Source organism: Meleagris gallopavo, chromosome 19 (assembly GCF_905368555.1).
Source record: "Meleagris gallopavo chromosome 19, MGAL_WU_HG_1.1, whole genome shotgun sequence".
Lineage (NCBI taxonomy): Eukaryota > Metazoa > Chordata > Aves > Galliformes > Phasianidae > Meleagris > Meleagris gallopavo.
The window spans coordinates 776,455-797,894 of record NC_139422.1 but is presented as its reverse complement, the minus strand read 5'-3'; the positions used below and the strand labels follow the sequence as shown (position 1 = coordinate 797,894).

The following is a 21,440-nucleotide window of genomic DNA, read 5'->3' as shown; positions in this document are numbered from 1 at the left end:
CTCGTAAATCTGGGAGATGACAAGGGGTGTAGCGGGCAGAGCATGCATTAAAAAAAGTTGAGACTTGCTGTGATGTGGTCTGAGAGATTCAGTTGCTTCTCAAGTTTCATAAGAAGACTTTTCCAGCTTCATACCTGAGTTCTAGAAAACCTGTAATTGTCTGGCCTCTTGCATAACTTGTGTTTGCTTTTAGTGTTTTGGAAGCATGCAGGAAGGAAAGGACCCATTTTCCAAGTTTATTTCTTTGCTGTGCTGGTTATATAAACTCATGGTGTGAGTTCAGAGCAGATCTCATGGGATATTCCTTATCACCTTCCCTTTTGAAAAAGCTCTCCACAGCAAAGTGCGTGGTGCTTCATTCAGGGAATTGTTCAGCTTTGTTACAGATTGCCTCTGAGGCCTGAGTAAGGAGCACACAAGACATTACTGTGTTGATTAATGGCAGAAACTGCAGGCTTCAAGGAGAGAATTTGCACAGAGGAGAACTTGGAGGAAAGGACAGTGATAAATCACCCTTCCCGAGGGCTGCTCGTGCCTGGAAGCTGGGATATGGGGACCTGTGTGCTGTCCTTGTGAGCAGATGTGGGCACTCAGGCTAGGAAGCGTGGCCCAGGTAAACAAGTGTTGGCCAAGAGCATAAATCTAAGTAATTCATTTTAATAATCCAGTATTTCAGTGAAACACTGAAGCTCCCATTGATTCTTTTGCTTTTTAGCTGCAATCACTGGAGATAACAGATAACTCAGATAGTAGGTTGATAATATATATTGAATAGATATCAAGTTTAGACAAAGACTAGTAAATATACTGGAGATGTGAAAAGGCATTTGTTGCTCCCACAGCTTCTCATTCATGATGACTGATGATGTTCCCTGTGTCTTCTGAGTTAATGTGACACCAAGCCAGATGTGAAAGCCACCTTGTGGCGTTACTGCTGCCAACGTCCCCATATGTGTGACGAGAGTGCAGTCCTGGGCCACCTTGGTGGTACAAACCCTCCTGGTCTGCCTGGGGCTGCTGAGGACGTGCAGACGTGGCGGCATCCACACGCAGCGATGAGGACAGACGGCACCAACCAAACACATGGCTGGGCCGCAGGCAGGCGTCTGTATCTGCAGTGTAATGAGCAGATAAAGAGCTGTGCCTGCCTGCAGTCACCAGTACCCACACAGTGAGAGAAGGGGTTGCTGCTGGGTTAAGTGCAGTGTTGCAGAACTAGGTAGAGGAAGGAACTGATTGAATGTGTACAAGGGAGTGATTAGTGCTGGTTTTGACTGCTCCTGGCATGTTTCTCTCGCTCTGCTGTGCTGCTGGATGAGTAAGCTGTGTGGCCAGGCTGGGCAGAGGGAGCTGGGGTGCTGGGCAATCGCAGAATCACAGCATGGCTTGGGTAGAAGTGACCTTACAGCCCCCCCTGCCCCACTCCTGCTGTGGGCTTGTCTCCCACCAGCTCAGGCTGCTCAGGGCCCCATTCGCTTGCCTGGGCACTTCCAAGATGGGGCACCCACAGTTTCTCTGGGCAGCAGTGCCAGTGTCACTTCCTATCTGGGAGGGTGGGAAGTGAATCCCACCAAGGAGATGCATATCTGAGATGCTAGCAAAGTGCTCATGGGCTGACTAGTGGGGGAGGGGATGTGCTGCTTCTCCATCCCAGCCCCATCTTCTGGACCCTGGGCTCCCCTTCTCTCCTTTGCCTGTAGCCAAAGGAGAGGCCCCCAGGCTGCTGCTGAGCCATTGCCCTTCTGGCTCTCACCAAGCTCAGTTCAGGCTGTCCAACAGGTCTGGCCATCAGTGGGCAGATAGAGAGGAGCACTGTGATGGCTTAAACCTTTCCTTCTCCAGCAGCCAGGTGAGACTGAGTGGTTCCAGGCAGGGGTTGGCATTTGGGGCATGGTCAAAGGCAACCACTGCCTGTTGGGACATTGGCAGTGCCCCTGTGAGTATAGGGCAGATCTCTCCCAGCCCTGGGAGATGCTCTGATGGCAATGAGACAGGTGGCTGCTGCTTTTCTCCCTAGTGAGCTGCTTTTCTCCCTTGTGCACAAGGAAGGAATTTCCACTGGTGATGAAGGTTGTCCCTGCATGGTGGTGCTTGCTCATCCAGGCTGTCACAGAGAGGCAGTGGCAGAACCGGTGTCAGTAGAGCAGGATCCCTCAGCTGGCACCTCAGGCTGGGCCGTGTGGTGTGACCTGCTTCTGGACTGGGTGTCCCCAGTGACTCTAAGTGGCTTGTGCTAGCCTGGGATCAGGCTCCAGCACTGCAAGTAGAGGACAGGAGCACCCATTTAGTTTGGTTCTTTTGAACCCTTAGGTGACGCCGGCACTCGGATATGGGGAGCTGGCTCCTCTGCTTCTGTGTCTGCTTTGAAGTGGTTTTCCAGGGCTTGGTGCCAACCAGGTGAGGCCATACTGTTCCCAAGCTTACCTGGAGTCAGTCCACTTGGAGCCAGCTGTTGCTCACTTGCGTCACGTTATGGTGCACCAAGGTCACAGCACCTGGGAGGGAGCAGGAGCTGTTTCTTGTCCTCTCCCTCCTTGCACAAGTTCATCCCCACTCTTGGAGTCCTCGTGCTGCAGTTGTGCCCACAAAGCCACGAGTTGTGGTCCACAGGCACTGTGTCACATCACTGACTTCTTCACATGGGGCTGGGGTGAGGACTGGGAGTGGTGTGGTGGGGGTGGGATAGGGCTGGCGTGGATGGTGGCACTGCCAGGGTCTGCTGAGGAGTGTGAAGGACACAGAGGAGTCAGGACATGGTAGGACATGGGGATGGAGAGGAGTGGGAAGCAGGAGGAATCTCTGAGTCAGGAGAAGACGCTCACTGAGTCCTTTGGGGATGGATGCTTTTGGGCTGCTGGAGCTCCCCACCCACCCAGCTAATTAACACAGGAAAGGAGCACACCTCGAGAAAACCAGACAGATGATGGTATCCCACAGCCTCGCCGTGACACGGGGCAGCTCCTGGCACTGAGCTGTGCTGGACCTTGCCCAGGCCCATCAGGCCCAACCTGACTGTCACCAGGCTGTGGGGTGTGACACAGGGGATGATGCCACATCCGCCTGCATGCGGCTCATCCTGCATTTTGTGCACCCCCAGCTCTGTTCTCCAAGGGCAGGCAAGCTCTCAGGTGCGTTTGGGGACACAGGGGTGGTGTGGAAATGTGGGTGCTGCCCTCAGTGAGGGCATGAGGACTGTGGGGAGGTTGTGGTGTTCTCCTGGCACCTGGAGCAGCCAGGCTGCTTCCTGGGAATCGCTTCATGCTCAGGGACACAAATCCTGCTGCAAAACTTCTCAGGGCCCTGAACCAATGTGGTTGGGGTGATGTGAGCTGTGAATGCTCCTGGGAGCATCCCCCCGTGCTGGGGTTGAGCCTGTGGCAGGGACAGCCCCAGTCCTGGCTGCCACCCCTCTCTGTGTCCCAGCACTCCCTCTGCAACAGGAGCAGCCCCTGGATAGACAGCTTTGTGTGGGGGTGATCACGCTTGAGGGAGACCGGGCTGGTTTTGCCATGTCTGTATTGCTGCTTTAGAGCATAGCTCATGCCAGGACACCCTGGCCAGGCTTCATATATGGGAGGAACAAGTGTCCAGTATGACCTGAGATACCACAGGGACATGAGGGATCCCACAGGAGACAGCTGTGATGTGGTCCCAGCAGCGTCCAACTGCATCTTGATATGGGAACACCTGGAAACCTTCTCAACATGGCTGTGGCTTTCACATGGCAGTGTGGTGGGAATCAGGAGCTGGGAGCTGCACCTCTGGAAGGATGTTTGGGCTGTGGTTTGGACAGCATCCTGCTTTGCCCCAGGCTGGTGGGAGCAGATGTGCCATGTGAGCAACCACACATGGGCTGTGTGAGGAAAATGATGTGGGAGATGTAGAGTACCTGGACCAGGTGGCACCACTGGTGCTATGGCCATGGTGGGAGCCCCAGCCCCTGGGCTGTGTTTTCCAGAGCCATTCTGTCATGTGTAGATGTCTGGAGCTGCCCTCAAGTAAACCCAAGTCTTGCAAGCCCTAACTGGGAGCAGCCACTGACTGCTGGGCTTGCTGAGGGAAGGGTAAGAAAAGGCCAAATTTTAGTTGGGCTTTGAGGCTGGGCACAATCGTCTTAAATATCTCCACTTCATCTCCACTAAGAACACCCTTCTGACATCTTCTGCCTCCCAGCTGGGCTGCAGCTGTGGTGCCAAGCCATGTGGCACGGTTGCGGTATGCACTGCCACCCGGGGCTCGTGTCTGGGCTGCCTCATCTCTTTAAACTCTTGAGACTGAGGTTTGTGAGTGGGACAGAGCCTTTACTAACTCATCTCCATCAGCTGCTCTCTGTGCTTGAAACTCACCAGCTTTCTGCAATGTTCAGTGCAGAGGATTAGTAACCCTGGCAGCAAGCCTGGATGGTTTCTTTCTTTCAGCCATTCATTTCCACATGTGCAAGGGAAATACAGCTTAAGTAAGAACCATCTGTTGCTCAAAAAGAAGCCCTTCACTGGTGTGCTTCCCCCTCTCACTGCCCCTGCCAGACTCACTGCACATCCCAGATGCTGTCTGTAGGGCAGACCCATCCGCTCCTTGGGTGCTTATTACCAGCATAGAGGGCAATGTCACTCCTTGGTGCTCCCCACCTCCACAGCACCCACACCCCTTTCATCCCACTCATTGTGCCTGCCTCTTTGCTGCAAACTGGTGGGGGACTGTGGGCAAGACACACATGGAAGAAAGCCAGGGACGTGGATGCTCTTTCAGAGGGCTGAAGAGAGTGAGGCACCAAGATCAGAAAGGACCTCACTGGTTTACTGCGTGTGCAGGAGGCAGAGAAAACACATGGGTGTCAGGAGTGGGAATTCTATGATGTGCTGATGGGCTTCCCAGCTCATCCTGTATTCCCATAACTGGGCTTTGTTTTGTGTTCAATAAGCTCCTGTGCTGGGGACGTGTCTTACCTCTGTGTAGATGGCAGCAAGTTGCAGCCCCAATGGCTCAGCTCCAAACTGCTGTGAGCACTGGCACAAAGTGATCAGAGAGCACCTAGAAAATGAAGAAATAAGCAGTGCTTCATCTCAGTTTGTCAAGAAACCACGTGAACATAAGCTGGCATCCTTTTCTTATGGCTGGCAGTCCTTTCAGAGATAAGAGAGTCCTATAGCCTCATTTCTGTTGGATTTTGCAACTGCTTTTTGGGCTGTGTCAGAGAAGTGGTCCCAAGGAGCCTGTGTGATGGTCTTCAGTGGTTTGTGTGAGAATAAGCTGGGCTGCCAGGAGCTGGAGCACACAGCCTTACAGCAGTACTTACAGGCACCTCCCGGAGTGCAGGGGCTTCCTGATCTCCTGCAGCCTCCAGCCTTGTAGAGGGAAACCTCCACCAAGTCACTGTTCCACCTTCTGCCTCTTCCTTATGGCCCTGTTGATTGCACAGAGCAGCTCTGCGAGGAGATCTCGATGTTAGGATGCTCTTGTTTGGCTTTGGCTAATTCAGGGCTTGGGTTGTAGTGGAAAAAGTAGTGGCCAGTGGAAGGGAAGCCCAGAGAGCAGGACTTCGGTTGTGAGCCTGTCTGCGGGCAATGCATGGGGCTGTGCAGTCAGAGCCATCAGGGCACATGTGGAAAGAGCATAGGGAGAAAAGGTCTGGTACGTTATTTACCCTCCAAGAACTGTAGGGGTATGGAGGTGCACATCCCTTGGACAGCTCTAAATGTCTCCAGCTCCAGCAGTCCTGCTGGAATAAGGGCACAAGGCACTGGCACTGCCCGCACCCACGTGGCAGCTGTGGCCAGGTGCTGGGCTACACAGAGCCTCCTGCAGATCCGTGACTTCCTTCTGGGTCTCAGAGTCACACAGAGGCCTGGGGACAAAGACATGCCCCTCAAGAGCAGATTAAATAGGTGTGTGCACGTACTCTGGCCGTGCCTCCTCCTAAAAGCAGATTTGTCAGCCTGCAGTTGGAAGAATGGGGCTGTTGGGTCACTTTTGAAGTTATGAGCAAACAGCAATTTCCGCTCCAACACAGCACATCCCTGAAGGCAAACAGGGTCAGGGCTCACCAGAATCAGGACTCAGCACCCAGGGCTAAGTGGGCAGCCCCTGCCCATGCTTTTATAGACCACTCCCTCAAGTGGCATCACTCTCTGGCATGGAGTCAGGGCTGTTGTCACCTCCCAGAGCCCGGCTGGGACAGTGACACCCATGAGAAAGTGCACATGGGCAGGTGTTGGGGGAATCAGCTTTGTGTCTCCTGAAAAGAGAAGGGGCTGGTGCTCGACCTAGAGGTAATTATCTTATTTGATTATCCAGGGTGGAAGCAAGCCTACTAAGAAAGGAGGCACAGGTATGCAATGCTGCATGCTAAGGGCATGATGCAGGTTTGGGAAGGGATTTGCACGTGGCCTCCAGTTCACCCCACTCTCTCCTGTTCCAGATGTATCTGCAAGGAGAGTTGTGTCAACAAGATTGCTAAGCCCTTCCCTGTGACTTGCCTCAGGATTTTCTAACTGAGCTATTTAAAGGCAGCGTTCCCACTCCCAGCAAAGCCTCTCCCCTGCCCAGAGCTGTGTGCCCACTGCAGCCCTGCCAGCCCCTGGCACCAGGCAGGCTGTTTGCTCAGGGCCAGTGCAGGGGAACTGGTTCTCCTGCCTTCGCTCCTCCACGGTTCCCCCCAAGACTCATCCATATTTCCTCCTAAGGGAAAGGTGGATGTGTGAGGGATCGGGGCTGGTCCTATCCTGCCTGGAGATGGGGTCCCGCTTCTCAGAAAGCCCCGTCCTGGCTGCTGCACAGACAGCAGGAGATCTTCAGACCCAGGAAGGGAGAGGACACTCATCCATTCTTTTCCAGTGAAGCAACCAACCTGGGTCCGAAGGTTGTGTGATGGGTGGGGATGGGAGTGGAGTGGTGCCACAGTCTGGGCTCCAGGTCTCCCTCAGCAGCACGTGGCAGTGTGAGGGACACCATGGTGACAGACTGAAGGATCTGTGCTGCAGACAGAGAGTTCAGGGGTGGCTGAGCCCCCGATTTCACAGGGGGTTACACTGAAGCACACAGCCATAGGGCAGAGTGCTCCGGGAAGGTCAGAAGTCCAACGAGAGCTCTTCCCTGCCAGCACCTCTGTGTTTGACTCAGCTGAGATAAGGCAGCCGGAAAGTGCGTCTTTCCACTGCAACCGGCCCCATGACAGCTGGGTCACACACACACAGGGAATGGCTGGCTGCCCCAGCCGGGCCATGCTGATGTCCTGCCCTGCACCCCCTGGCAAAGATCAGGGAACAATGCTGAGACCCCCAGCAGGACCACCCTCCTCTTCCATCACAGTAAAACCTCTGGTCGAGTTGCCTTCACTCTGTGTGTGATCCAGGGCACTGCAGACTGGAAATATCACTCTCACCTCTTAGCCCTGCTGAAGCTCAAAATGGAAGCGCTAGGATTGGTGAGAGGGAAGAGAGAACAGAAGTGTATGCGTGAGAGGAGAGCGGAGGAATAAGAGTTAACCATGATCAAAGCCAAGGTGTGACCCAGCTGCTGCAGGACTCTCATGCATGATTCCATTCAAATGAGGAGGAGGAACCTACTGGGCAAGGATAAGGTGTCAGAAAAATGCAGAAGGAACCAGGCTGTAAATACACATGTTAATCAATCAAGAGTTTTCTCTAACTTACTGATGAAGTTTGGGGTAAAATAATGGGGAGACAACCTTCAAGCAGTGTCCACTTCCAAAGGACATAAACGGAGCCCCAGCTGGGCAGCGGAGGAGCCCTGAGCCGTGGTGAGGACACACAGCAGCTCTGGAGCCACAGGTGAGCTGAGCACACGTATTGTGAAATAGCATCACTGTCCCTTTTCTGATTGCTTCCCATAGCCATGAGCTGAGTGGGAGGGGCTGCGGGGAATAGAGGACCACTGTGTCTCCACCACGGTGTGCCAGGCTGCTGGGGACCTGTCCCTCTATCCACAGCCCCACACTTTCATCCTAATACTGCTGCTCTCAGGAAATATCTCATTATCCACTGAGGACCTTTTTGCCTGTGATAGCGTCAGCCTCGGGAGAGCTTTTGAGGATGCTCTCTTTGCAGCTCTTGCTGACCAGTGCTGCTTCCAGCCAGCCGTGCCCACCCACCCCCCTTGTACCTCTGTTTGGGTTTGCAGGTGCCTTCCTGAGATGTTTGTTAACAAGAAGCTCTTCACCACTGCCCTCCTCGGGCTGCTGGTCACACTGTCCATCATCGCCCTCATCCTCAGCCTGGTGAGGGTTGAAGATGTCAGTCTGCCACCCACAGTCCAGGTGAGCCAAAAAAGGGTCCCTGAGCAGCACTGGGGCAGGGGAGAACCAATGGCTTGTCTTTGAGGTTGGAACTGATAGTGCTGCTGGGACCTGCCATGTAGCAGGTGGGTGGGTGTTTCACTTCCACTCCCAGTTCATACAGCCTGAGCAGCAGAGAAAAGCCTTCTCTGAAACGCACTGCACACTCACACGTGGGTAGGGCAGAGTTCTGCCCGCTCCCTCCGCGCTGCAGCACGACGCACCTCCACGTGGCCTTTGTCCCTGCAGCTCCCCGGGCTCCCGGCTGCTCTCACAGCTGCACCACACTGCAGCTCCTCCTGTGCAGCCTGGCACCCCAGCTGGTTGCCAGGTGCAGCAGGGGCCGGGTTCCCGCTTTGAGTGGAGGTGGAGGGTTTTGGGGGGCTGGTGGTGCAGCTGGCTGCTCACGGGCTGCGTGGGGCTCTGCCAGGCTGGGAGCAGGGAGTGCTGAGATGGGGAGCTGCTGGCCCAGGGGTGGGGCTGGAGCAGACGCGAGAGGTATTCAACCAATAAAGAAAATAAGAAAGCATGAGGAAACCACCAAGCAAACGCTTGAGTGAGCTGGCATTATTGAACAGACCTCAGCAGAAGGAACTAAAGGTCGCTCAGCTGCTGTGATAAGTGCCTGTGCTGAGGCTGTGCATGGATGGGATACGTCTTGTTACCACCTGGTGCACACAGCCCTACCTCACCGAGCTGCTTTTGAGGCATGCCCTGGGCTGATGAACCTGGCAAAGCCAGGGCCGGGCTGCTCCTCCCGCCAGCGTGATGTCTTGGTTGTTCCTTCCAGTACGGGATGGTGTTTGATGCAGGCTCATCCCACACCTCTCTGTTTGTCTACGAGTGGGACTCGGACAAGCAGAACAACACCGGTGTGGTCAGCCAGACCTTTTCCTGTGATGTCCAGGGTCAGTATTCCCTGGGCAAGGGCTTGTGTGGTGGGTGGGTTGACTTGGCCTCCCTCTCCTTGGCCTGCCCGTGCCACACAAGATCATACATTCGGTGGGACTGAAGTGTCTTGGTCTTCCTCTGGATTTCACCCTCCACTTTGTACTGCACAAGTTGTCCTGAGGGGGGAAGGTCTCATCCTGACATGGTGTATCTGGGGTTTGTGGTGGGGGCCCTCAGATAGTTCTTGCCCTTTCTGGCTGATGCTTTGGCTCACTCGGTGTTTGGAGGTGGCAGGTCCCACTGCTTCTGCTTTCAAATTCTTGGGCTCTGCTTTGCCTCTGTGCTCTCTGTGCTCCTTTTCTGGCATCCAAAGAGGATGTAAGCACAGGCAAAGCCTCACCATCATGGTATGGCACTGACACTGCACTGGGACTTCTTGATGGGGAGGAAAGATAGAATAGCCTGCCTCTTGGTGGGTGGGTGCAGAAAGCCCAAACCTGTCTAATCACAGTGATGAAACATGGACAAGTGTTACACACCTGCTCAGGGCTTGGCTATGAGTGTAGTGGGTCAGCCTGAAGAGGGGGAGATTATAACAGATCTGTGAGCCAGGTCCTGCAGAACTCCCCCTGTCCCTGATAAAGAGCCCATTCTTGCTAAGAGGTGACCGATCTCACTGCCCTGTGTCTTCCCACTCCTTCATCTGTTCCTCGTGAGCCTGTCCCAGCCTGACTCTCTTGCAGGGCCAGGCATAACAAGTTATGCCAATGATCCCCCGAAAGCTGGTGATTCCCTACGAGAGTGCCTGGAAGAAGCCCTGAAAGTTGTTCCTGCTGCAAAGCAGAGGGATGTCTCAGCTTACTTCGGAGCAACAGCAGGCATGAGGCTATTGAGGTACTGCTGTGGGGTGTGGGGCTGGGGGGGCACTGCATCCTGTATGGGGCTGGGCTGCCAAGTGCTCTGAGCTCTCCTGCTGCCCTGAGCCAACCCGGGGCAGGGGACGAAGCTAGCCCATGGGTGGCTGAGCGGTCAGGGAGGCTGCCTGGGGCCCCATAGCCCAGGAGGGTCCTGTTTCTGCCAAGATGTGATGGTGGGAGGGCAAGGCAGAGGCAGGAGGCAAAGAGGCTCTGCGGGACCTGGCCTTTCCCCACCTAGTATTAATTCTCTTCAAATGTCAGCCTTCATTTCATGGCTCTTGGTTTTATGGTTACACATTTCTAACATTATTTCAGTGCCTTGTTAATCTGATCCCTTCTCTGTGGAGGAGCTGGGTCATACCCTGAGGGTTACTTGCTTGAGAGACTGAGCACAGCCTACAGCCCTCAGCCCCACACACTCTGCCCCACTCAGAGGTCTGAAACCATTCTGGCCCTGTCCTGGCAGAACTGCCTGAGCTCAGCAGCCAGTCATAGGTGAGTGGTCACCTGTGACCGTCAGCACGTTTGAGGATGACACCAAGCTGAGTGGTGCAGTCACATGCTGGAGAGAAGGGCTGCCATCAAGAGGGAGCTGGTCAGGATGCAGAAAAGATGGCAAGGGACTCTGTCATAGAGTGTAGTGATGGCTTTAAATAGGTAGGTTTAAGTTAGATATAAGGCACAAATTCTTCAATATGAGAGCTGTGAGGCACTGGAGGATGCCCAGAGAAGCTGTGATGTCTCATCCTGGGTCCCAACCTTTGAATCCCTAGGGAACAGAACAGCTCAGCTGCAGACCAAGTCCTGGCCGAAATTGCTAAAACCATACAAGAGTATCCTGTGGCTTTCTGTGGGGCTCAGATCATTACAGGAGAAGAGGAGGGAGCTTATGGTTGGATCACCATCAACTACCTGCTGGAGTCCTTCACCAAGGTGGGAGGGAAGAAACACTTGTGCCAGTACGGAAGGAAGGGTCACTCTGGGGGAAGCAGCCAGTGTTCTTCTGACTTGTTTAAGTGAAAGACGGGAAAAAATCAGGAATGGGGGTGTTTCTGCTAAAATATGGGGGCACATTTTTGCACCACGTGGACATGGGAATCTCTTAGGGACCATGCAGCCCAATGAGGACAGTCTGTTCCTGCTGGCTTTGCCTCACTGCCCAGGGAAGTGTCCATGTCCATGTGGTGCTGTGAGGTCTTAATTTGGGTTCCATTTGTCACTCTGAAGGAAGCTGGAGCCAAACACCCTGCTCCCTTGCTCCCAGTGGGACAGTGGGACCTCATGTTCAAGAAGAGCCAGCTAGGATCCTAAATCCACCACATTTAGTAACCCCCTCCCATTGACTTACATGGGGTGAAATTTTGCTGAGGGCAACTAACCCCAGATGTCTCACATTCCTCTTCCTCTCCTGTTTTGTCCTGACAGTACTCCCCAAAAGCACACATGTGGATCCATCCAGAGGCAGCCGACAGTTTTGGGGCGCTGGATCTTGGAGGAGCATCAACTCAGATCAGCTTTGCCCCCAAAGGTTCATTTATAAACTGGAATGAAACCTCCAGGTTCATGCTATATGGTTACAACTACAACATCTACACTCACAGCTACATCTGCTATGGGCAGAACGAGATGTGGAAGCGCCTGGCAAAAGAGTTAATTGTGGTGAGAGGAGAATTGGGGGGTGGGGAGGGAATCAGATTCTACTCTTATGATACCATGCACCCTCTTGTTAATATAGTAAAAATATGAACAGATAATGCTCATTCAGAGAGGCATCAATAGAGACTGAGAGCTGGCAAAATCTCCCTGGATTTGGGTAGGCAGGTGTGGGGTGGAGCATGGCAAGCATCAGGAGGGAAGACTTGGGAGGGTTTGTCTGGATTTGTGCATCTGTCTCACAGGAGGGTGCAGAAATGTCAGGATCAGACTCTTCTTGGAGATGCAAAGTGACATTTCCACAAGCAGGAACATGGGAGCTTTTGACCAGGTGCAGGGAAAACTTCCATCCCAATAATGGTGGACAAATATCAAATTAGGCCCAGAAATGCTGTGTAGTCTCCATCCTAAACTTGATGGACAAGGCTCTGAGCAACCCGACCTAGTCAGTGATGCTTTAAGGAAGGGCTTGGCACAGTCTCTGATAGCTGCTCCCAGTTGCTTTATGTCTATATGAACATGAGGAAAGAGAACAGATACATTTCTCAGGGCATTTCTGGAAGGTCAGAGGGAAAGAAGGTCTTCATGGAGGAGCAGCCTAGAGCAGAAGCATTTGCCCATGCTGCACATCCAGGAAGGTCTCAGGTGGTGTCCCTGGCTGGGGCTGGAACTGGAGACAGGTAGGAGCTGGGGTGGAAAGGGCTCTGTGTGTCCCAGAGGACCCTGCTGGGACTGCAGCATTTGACTGGTTCAGTGGGAAGGAGTAGCACTTGGGACTGGATAAGATGTGGGGAGAACCAGAGCTAAGCTCTGGGTGGAACTGTGGACAGACAAGGTCAGAAGTGTGAAGGTCATTCCCTGCTGAAGAGGTGGGAGATGTGGGAGATGCCTGCACACCTATGTCCTGGGAGGAAGCCACCCAGCATACCCACCAAGAGGTCTGGAAGAAGCTGCAGCCTGCAAATCATTGGATTTTGCTATTCTCAGGAGTCGCCCTCCAGCACGCTAGTTGAACACCCTTGCTACCCCAAAGACTACAAGGAAACCATCTCGCTGTCTTCCTTCCGCACCAGCCCCTGCACCAACCAGAGTGACCCACACCTGCCTCTCGACGACAGAAACGTGACCCTGGAGGGCAGGAGCAATGCCAGCGGGTGTTTGGTTGCTGTCAGGAAGCTCTTCAACTTCTCGGCATGTGGGCAGAGCCAGGACTGCTCTTTCGATGGCATCTACCAGCCCCCCATCAGCGGGCAGTTCTTTGTAAGGCAAACCCCGTCCTCCTCCCCCCAGCAGTGTGCGTTCCCCCAGTGCTGCGGGGATAGTGATGCTTGGGGTTGGGCAAGGCTGGGACAGTCCCAGTGAAAGCCATTTATGCAAGCAGGCCTTCCTGCTTGGAGGGAGAAGAGCATCCCTCATTGTAACTCACTGGTATTTCTACCTCTTGCTTTTCAGGCCTTTTCTGCTTTTTACTACAACTTCAAGTTTCTCAACCTGACTGAGGGACAGTCACTGGCCACTGTCAGGGAGACCATTGAGCGCTTCTGTGCAAGAACCTGGGAGGACGTATGTTTCTTGTTATGGGAAGCTATGGGAAGTTTCAAAAGCAAATGGGTGGGGGAAGAGGAGCAGCAACTCTGCCAGGTTGCTAAGCTGTGTCCTACGCAGCCACCCCAGAGCTCAAGGAAGGAGCCAGGACAATCCTGCAGCCACCCTCAGGGGCACTCCTTGCTCGTACAACATGGGGAAAGGGGGAGGTCAAATCATGACAGGAACTGCGATGGAGGTGAGGATGGAGCCCTGAGAGAGGGTGAGAAGAGTTTGTGGCTGACACCGCTTTGAGGAAGACTGCAATGGGGCAAATAAGGCCAAGTGATGTGGTAGCACCACCGTGGGACAGAGAGCAGGAGCCCCTTGCACAATAAGGCTGAGATGGGAGAATGTGGAGTGAGAGGACCTCCATCCAATGTCTATTTCACATGAGAATTAGATTTTCCTGAGAGGAGATGTTCTGTGTGGACTGGTCCAAAACAGCTCAATTTATAGAAACTAGAGCTGGACAGGACCTGCAGGGATCACCGAGCCCAACCCGACCCCACACAGCACCGCTCAAACCCCTACCCTACAGCTGAGAGCAGTGTCCCAGTGCCCCCTGAATACCTGGGGCCATGTCTGCTGCCCTGGGAGCTGTGTCATGCCCTGCATCCAGGTCATTAATCATAACATTAAAGACAGCTGGTCCTAAAATGGAGCCCTGTGGACCCCTACTAGTGTCTGCTCACCAACCCAGAAATTGCCTACAAATAACTTCGTTTCTTCCTCTAACATGCTCCTCCCAGCTGTCTTCCAATTACCCCGAAGAGAATCCTGAGCGACTGCCTAAATACTGCGCCAACGCCAACTACATCCTCACACTCCTCCTTGATGCCTACAAGTTCAACGAGACCAGCTGGAACAACATCTTCTTCCAGATGAAGGTCAGCAGGGAACTTGGCCAGCAGGTGGGAACGTGCAGCACTGGGCTAACTCAGCATCTCTTCTCCTCGGGCAGGTGGGAAGCACCGACGTGGGCTGGACACTGGGCTACATGCTGAACCTCACCAACATGATCCCAGCAGAGGCTCCAGTGCGGGTGAAGGCGCACACACCCTCCTTGTGGGCTGCAGCCATCGCCTTCATCACCCTCACCTTGGCCTTGGGGCTCGTTGCGCTGGTTGTGCTTTTGTGGACGTAGGAATGGTAACCTCTACCACACTGAAGAACCAAGGGTTGGCTCTTAGAACTGTCCCCAGTCATGCAGATAGGCGTCACGAGAGGTTTCCTGAGGATCCCCTCGAGGGATCAGCCTACACACCACACCCAGGCCAATCCACACCATTAATCCTGTAAGAGATTTGTCCTCCACCCCACTGGCTGGAGCATGGAGCTTGGAGAGCCCACCTGGCTGTGCAGGACCTGAGTGGCAGACCATCATGGGTGCTGGCAGATGGGTGCAAGGTGCTTCCTCCAGTGCTGGGTCAGACCACGGTTAGCAAGAAAGGTTCCTGCCAGCTGTGCCAGTCTAAGTGCCCCAGCTGGCTTTCCTTATGAACCTACTGCCTGGGCTCAGCTGTCAGGAGTTGAAATGCAAATTGAGTATCCACAGCCAGAAAGGCAGTCCATGCCTCTACAGAGTCCATCCATCTCATCTCATCTCATCTCATCTCATCTCATCTCATCTCATCTCATCTCATCTCATCTCATCTCATCTCATCTCATCTCATCTCATCTCATCATCTCTTCCTTTTCTTACAGGATAGAGGGATCATTATTCTGCAGTACCTTCCTGGACACCAGACTGTCCCGCCGCACAAGATCTGTGTACTGTGGATGCCAGGCTACAAATGTAGCTGGCAGCAGATCTTGCCCTGACCTGTGAATGGTGCTGAGCTGGATCTTCCCCATGGCTGTGCCCTTACCTTTGCCTTTGGTTCTGCTCACTCCTTATCTGCCCCCTGCATGATTCACTTTGTTATTTGCTGGGAGCAAGTCTGCCTCCTGGCAGCACCGAGCTGACCTTTGCAGTTGTTGCAGAAAGGCAGGCATCCGGCCGCTCTTGTTATCCAGAAGTAAACAGTGGAAAAGGCAGTGAAGATGGAAATGCTTGTTATTTTGCTCCTGAGCCGATAAGCTTTTATTGCTTCCGCCTCAGAGGTAAGGGCTGGTAATGACAATGGGGACACAGGGAAGAGGGGGCAGAACTTCAGCCTCAGCCACAGAAAGCAGTATGAGGCCCCTCCTCAGCATTATTCAGTGCTGGAGACTTCACAGCACCCACCAAACTTTGGTGGGGAATGAGGACAAGGCCTTTTGCTTCCAAGAGGGGTTTCCCAAACTCCTGTGTGCTGGAAAGGAATGGTGAGATGTGTGCCTTTCACAGATATGGGGCACAGCCAGCAGAAGACTGATCTTGTGCAGGAAAGCAGGGGGGCTGCTGACATCTATTTTCTATCCAAACTGCAGTGGGGCCTTGACACCATCCTCCAGAATATCCTCATAGAGAAGCTGCTGATGTAAGGGCTGGATGGGCAGTGAAATGGATTGATGGGCCAAACCCAGAAACAATGGCAGTGGCACAAAAGCTGACTGGACACCAGACATCTATCCCAGGGGTCAGTACCCAGCCCAGTTCTTTTTAACATCTTCACTAATGATCTGAATGATCAGGAAGAGTGTTCCCTCAGCAAGTTTGCAGAGGATACAAAACTGTGTAGCGTGGCTGATGCACCCGAGGGTCACGCAGCCTTCCAGAGGGACTGTGACAGGTGGGAGCAACCCCAAGGATAACAGCAGCCTCGTGGAGCTTAGCATGGAGCAGAGCCAAGTCCTGTCCCTGAGAAGGAACAGCCCTAGCATCAGGCATGCTGGGATCACCCAGCAGAAAGCAGCCCAGCTGCTGTCCCTCTGCCCGGCACCGGCAGTGTGCTATGTGGGCCCCTGCCCTACAGTGGGGCAGGACACCTCTGCCCCATATGGTTATCTTCCATAGGCAGTAACCAGCCCTGCAATGATACTGTTGCTGCCAAACACATCTTCTCTCTTTCCTGCCCTTTGGGCCCCACCATCTCTAGCTGCCCCATGTCACTGGTGTCCCCATGTCACCAGCGCAAAGCCCTGCCCCACACAGCCATGCCCCCTCTCCAACCAGCAGTGAGGGCAAAAGAAAACCACACAGCACATAGTTACAGGGAGGTTTTTGTAAGATCTGTGCTGCTCCTAGCTCACCAGGCGAGGTTCCCAACATTACAAGTTTGCAGCCCCAGGACACGGTGTTGATTCCCCCAGCGGCAGCTCCTCACACCAGGCGGCTGCAGCAGCCTCTGAAGCCAGCACTGCTAGAGGCTCTCATAGCCAGAGGAGTCCTTCCAGCAGCATATAGCCGCGATCAGGCAGAAGATGAGAACGAACAGGACGGCCAGTATGACTGTGGCTGATATCCATTTGCTTTCTGGGAGCAATACAACTCTCTGGGGCATCTCCGAGGGAATCATGTTGGTGAGATTGAGCATATAGCCCAGAGTCCAGCCAACGTCCACATTTGAGACCTGTGCAGACAGAAGGAAGAGAGATGTAAAGGGCTGCAAAGTACCAGGCAATCCCAGACATGGGTGGTGGACTGTGCCAAACCATCATCCTGCACCCCAGGCACAGGGTCAGGGGAGGCAAAAGCGTGCAAGCTTTGTGAAGCAGCTGTGAAGCTAAGGGTGCCTTCTCACCTGCTTTCGGAAGTGGATGTTAAGCCATGTCTTGTTGTCAAATTTGTAGCCTTGCAGCAGGAGGGTGAGGACGTAGGAGCTGGCCGCACAGGAGTCACGGAGGTGGATCCTGTTCCTGGTGGGAAAGTCCTTCTGCAACTGCAGATGAGGAAGAGCAAGGTGGGGATGCATGTACAGAGCAATGCTCGGTGCACCCACATTGTAGGGAAAGTGCAGCCAGGAGCAAAGACCTGGGGAGCAAGGAGCATGTGGGAGGATGCTGGTTACTCTTCCACCCAGCTCAGAGACCTTTGTGCTCCCTCCAGTTCCCCCAGTGGCCTTTCACACAGCAGAGGACAGGCTGTGGACAGACCCCCAAGCCACGTGGTGCCCAGGCTGAGCAAGACAAAGGCAGGGATCAGCAGCTCCTGGGCAGGATCTCACCGTCATCCAATTTCTGGAGCAGAATTTCCATAGAGTGTCATTGACAGAACTCAGGGACTGGTCTTCAGTCAGGTTCAGGAAGTGGAGGTTGTAATAAAATGCTGAAAAAGCCTGTGGGTATTTATTACCAAAGGCAGAGGTTAGTGACGCACCCAAGCTCCTGGCACCCTTCTGCCCCTCACTTGGGGTGCTCTGCAGGGATCCCCAGGGCAGGCCACAAGGGGTGCTGCCTGCTGACCAGCTTCAGGAGAGCACTGGGGACTGCACCCTGCGCTGAAACACAGAGCATGGCAGTCAGAGCCTGTTTGGCACACAGCTGAGCATACTGCATGTCTCCATGCATCAGGTGCATCCCAGCTTTCAAGGCCTCCACTGTCGCTTTTTCCTACAGCAGGTTTTCTGGAGCATTGACCAAACTGGTGTCCCACAGCCCCACACCCACACCAGCACCACACAGCCGAGGCTCCTTACAAAGAACTGTCCCCGCACAGGAGGCTGATAGACCCCGTCGAACCCACACGTCCTGTTGGCCCCACAGGTGAAGTTAAAGAGCTTCAGGATGGCGGTGCGGCACGCCGCCGGGTTCCCTGTCCCTGTTACTGTGAGGATCTGTGCAGGGCTGAGCATGCTTGGAATGGGGACGCAGGGACTGTCGTAGAGCTCTGCTATGGTGATGTTCTCCTGGTATCCCTTGGGGTAGCAGGGGTGTGATACGTGCTGGGCATATAGGCTGTCCTGTTGAGAGAGAGGGAGCTATTAGCATCACCCTGGCACTGGGGCTGAGGATGGAAAGGAGAGAAGCAGCCCACAGACACTGCCTGTTCAAACAACCGGACACAGGACGCAGACACCCTGCCATCACCCTGGCTCCACTGCCCATGGGGTGACATCTGCACCAGCACAACACCACACTATGGGGTGCAGGCACAGCATTGTAGGGACAGCCAGGCCATGCCACGCTGCATCAGCTACAGCAGTAGCTGTGTGCCCAGGGCATTGGGAGTCCTCTGTGGTCGGCATGCATACATTTTGTTCCCCCTCTTTCATCATAGTGCCAGGAGCACAGCCAAAACTGAGAAACCACTTTATCAAAAATGAAGTGGAGGCTGATTTCTTTCTGCTAACATGTAATGGACATCAGCTTTTGCCTATTCTTGCTCCAACCACCACAAGGCACTGAACCCTCAACCCACAGCCATGTTACAGATATTAGGGCTCCCCCCAAGCAGCAATGAACCTTCCTCCACTCCCCAGCACCTGCCTCTGAAGACCAGCCTATTCGGATTCCTCCCCTTAAACCTACATCATTCCCAGTTTCCTGGCACCCAGATGTTCTCTCCTCCAAGAGATTCAGGTCCTTCCAGCCCCTGTGAGTGAGTCTGGGCTGACGCAGACCCTCCACTGAGACAGGCATGTCCCTGTCCTAGTGTTGGGACATGCCTGGGGTGGTCCCCGCTGAGGTGGCCCCACTGTATCCACTCTCACAGGTGCTTGCACAACAGCACTAAGCCCCGTGGTTGTGATACTCAGTGTCTGTTGCCTGCCCAGCTCAGTGAGACCATGGCTTTGGCTGCAGCAGAGGAGCACAAGTCTGGAGGCAAGTACCTGGTGTAAAGATGCCAAGAGCCTCTTCAGGACTTCCTTTTGACCGTAGCAGAGGTAGCTGTGGGTGTAAACTGAATAGTTGGTCCCATATAGCCTGAGGAAGGCACTCGTGTTCTTGTCATCTATTGTGGTCCCAGGGAGAAACGTGATCTGGGTTGAAGCCCCACCAAGGTCCAGAGCTCCGACAACAATCTCCACTGGTGGATGGGTCCACTTGCCTGTGAAGGAATACTGCCCCACACAGAGAATTACTCACAGGGTGCATGGACCTGATTCAGAGTGAGCACAGGGATACTGGCTTCCCTGACTGAACTGTGGTGCAGCAGGGAGGAGGAACCACAATCCACAGCTTCTGGAGCTCCTCCAGACACTGTAGGGTCTGATAGGCCTGCAGGTTTCCCTGTTTCACCATGAAGCAGTGACTGAGTCCCAAGGGGTCCCAGTCCCAAAGCCCAGTAGCACTGCAGAGGCTCTAACACAGCAAGAACTCCCAGTGCAGCGAGACCCTCCTGCTCCTCTGCCCTCTCACCACCCCGCACCTTGATAAGTGTCTCCAGCAGGTAGTTGACAGTGATCCAGCCAAAGGCACCCTCCTCATTCCCAGAGAGGATCTGAGCTCCACGGAAGTCCACAGGGTACTCACGAATGGCCTTGCTGACCTCAGCGAAGACCTGCTCAGCTTTTGTGCTGTTCTGCTCCCTGCCAAGAGAAGGAGGGAGATGCTGGTGGAGGGAGCATGGTGCTGGCAGCAGATGTGATATGGAACCACAAAGTCAGTGGCTCCCCATCCCAAAAGACTCGACATCAGGCATCAGAGACACCAGCCAGGATGGCAAAGCGCCACTTCACCTCAGAATGTAATCTCACCAGCATCCCAGACCCATTGCAGCTGTGACTGGAGAGCAGTCTCTGAGGGCTCATGGCAGGGCCGTGGGGGTGCAGGGATGCAGGCAGTGGCCGTACCTCAGCAGCCGCATGCCCGCTGTGGCCCCCAGGTAGGTGGGTGTCTCCCGCTGCTGCTGTGCAGGGATGATCGTCATGGCCTTGTCCAGGCAGGGCTTCAGGCTGGCTCCAGCCCCAGCAGGGTTATCTGCATAGCTGGAGATGCCAGATCCTGCAACAGAGCACCTTGTGATGGAGCCAGCCCAGGAGAAACAGCAGACTGGGGACACCTCCTCCCATTCCCACGTCAAGGGCTGTCTCTCATCCTCTTAAGCAATACCCAGAAGCCACAATCACAGACCAAAACTCTGTGCTTGGGGCTATGCAAACATACAGAAAAAGATAATTGTTAACTCAAAGTGCAGATAGGAACTGAAAGCAAAAATAGCCAGCAGAGACACATTTAGATCTAGTAAGTTCTGCAAAGCTTCTAGCAGGCCCTGTGGGAAGAAGTGTAAGGAGATGTTCCAGGAAGTGGCTGTAGAGGAGAGGTTGCAAGCATTGCATATCTAACAGCCAAGGTGCAGGGTGATGCACAACAGTGGGCTGCACAACAGGGCTGGGTCCATGAGCCATGATGCTAACTGCGGGCTGAGCTTCCGACCGACCTCTGGGCAGCACAGCCCCCACCATTACAGGGACCTTTAAACCGCAGCTGCTCCTCAGCACCGGTCTCCATCGGGCTCTTCGGGACAGCCTCCGTTTGGCCCAGCACAGGCTGAGGGGTTCAGATCCCCCACTGTGCTGCAGGAGCCGGGGGCAGCGATGTGGGGAGAAGGACGGACGCTTCCCAGCGCTCCGCTCTCACCATTCACAATGCAGGACTCCACCTGGGAGACGACGCCCGTGCCGTTCTCCTTGTCTGCGGGCCACTGGTAGACGTAGAGAGCCGTGTGCGTGGAGCCGGCGTCGAACACCAGGCCGTACTGCGGAGAGAGGCCGACGGTTGCGGGGCGCGGAGCCCGGCCGTCCCGCAGCGCCCTCCGAGCCCGAGCGGGCCCTGCCCAGCACCGGGACCGCGCGGTGCGGGCTGCCCGGCCGAGCACCGGGAAGGGCGAGCGGTCGTCCCGGCCCCGGACACCTACTTTTTTCCCGTCTACGGGACGGTTCCGGGACGCGCTCAGCAATAAGAGGAGGGCGGCGGCCGCCAGCACGACCAGCCCGGCCAACACCGGCAGCGAGACCGCGGGGCGCTTGGGCCGCATGTCGGAGCGCTCCGCACGGCCGGCACGGCGCGGCGCCTCGGGCGGAACCCGCGGGGCAAAGCGAAAAAGAAAGCCGGCCCGGCTCCCACGTCCGGGTACCGCCCAGCCCGGCCCGGGGCGGGCGCTCAGCGCGGCCCTGAGAGGGGAGGGGACGGAGCTGCGGGACGGAGCAGCGCTGCGAGCCGCGGATCGGCAGTGGGGACAGCGGGACCGGGCGGGTGGGTGCAGAGCCCTCGTCGTGGGATAGAGGGACCCTCCA

The 21,440-nt window shown here is 54.8% G+C and overlaps 2 protein-coding genes and 1 long non-coding RNA gene across 4 annotated transcripts; 1 reads left to right on the top strand and 2 right to left on the bottom strand.

Annotated features, from left to right (window-relative positions):
• Positions 1-408: 408 nt before the first annotated feature.
• Positions 409-8,239, bottom strand: LOC109370452 (uncharacterized). The gene is made up of 3 exons (XR_014887272.1): positions 8,122-8,239; positions 5,297-5,574; positions 409-5,031 (listed from the first exon to the last, which is right to left on the bottom strand). It is a non-coding gene; the product is annotated as an uncharacterized LOC109370452 (long non-coding RNA).
• Positions 8,146-17,540, top strand: LOC100547592 (ectonucleoside triphosphate diphosphohydrolase 8-like). Of its 2 annotated transcripts, XR_002120552.3 has the most exons (11): positions 8,146-8,275; positions 9,084-9,201; positions 9,928-10,078; positions 10,875-11,034; positions 11,527-11,760; positions 12,742-13,014; positions 13,207-13,317; positions 14,091-14,228; positions 14,303-14,490; positions 15,046-15,444; positions 15,754-17,540. XR_002120552.3 is itself a non-coding variant. In XM_019621330.3 (10 exons), the coding sequence occupies exons 1-9, from the start codon at positions 8,153-8,155 to the stop codon at positions 14,483-14,485; spliced, it is 1,491 nt and encodes a 496-aa protein (XP_019476875.1). In that variant the 5' UTR covers positions 8,146-8,152; the 3' UTR covers positions 14,486-14,490; positions 15,046-17,540. The 2 variants fall into 2 exon arrangements, 1 of the variants encoding a protein (XP_019476875.1); XM_019621330.3 differs by having other exon boundaries at positions 15,046-17,540.
• Positions 16,470-21,296, bottom strand: LOC100547435 (ectonucleoside triphosphate diphosphohydrolase 8-like). Its single transcript, XM_085239242.1, has 9 exons — positions 21,062-21,296; positions 20,785-20,902; positions 19,998-20,148; positions 19,574-19,733; positions 19,035-19,265; positions 17,901-18,164; positions 17,430-17,540; positions 17,007-17,144; positions 16,470-16,835 (listed from the first exon to the last, which is right to left on the bottom strand). Exons 1-9 carry the CDS (start codon positions 21,179-21,181, stop codon positions 16,626-16,628), a joined length of 1,503 nt encoding a protein of 500 aa, XP_085095368.1. The 5' UTR covers positions 21,182-21,296; the 3' UTR covers positions 16,470-16,625.
• Between the last annotated feature and the right edge of the window lie 144 nt (positions 21,297-21,440).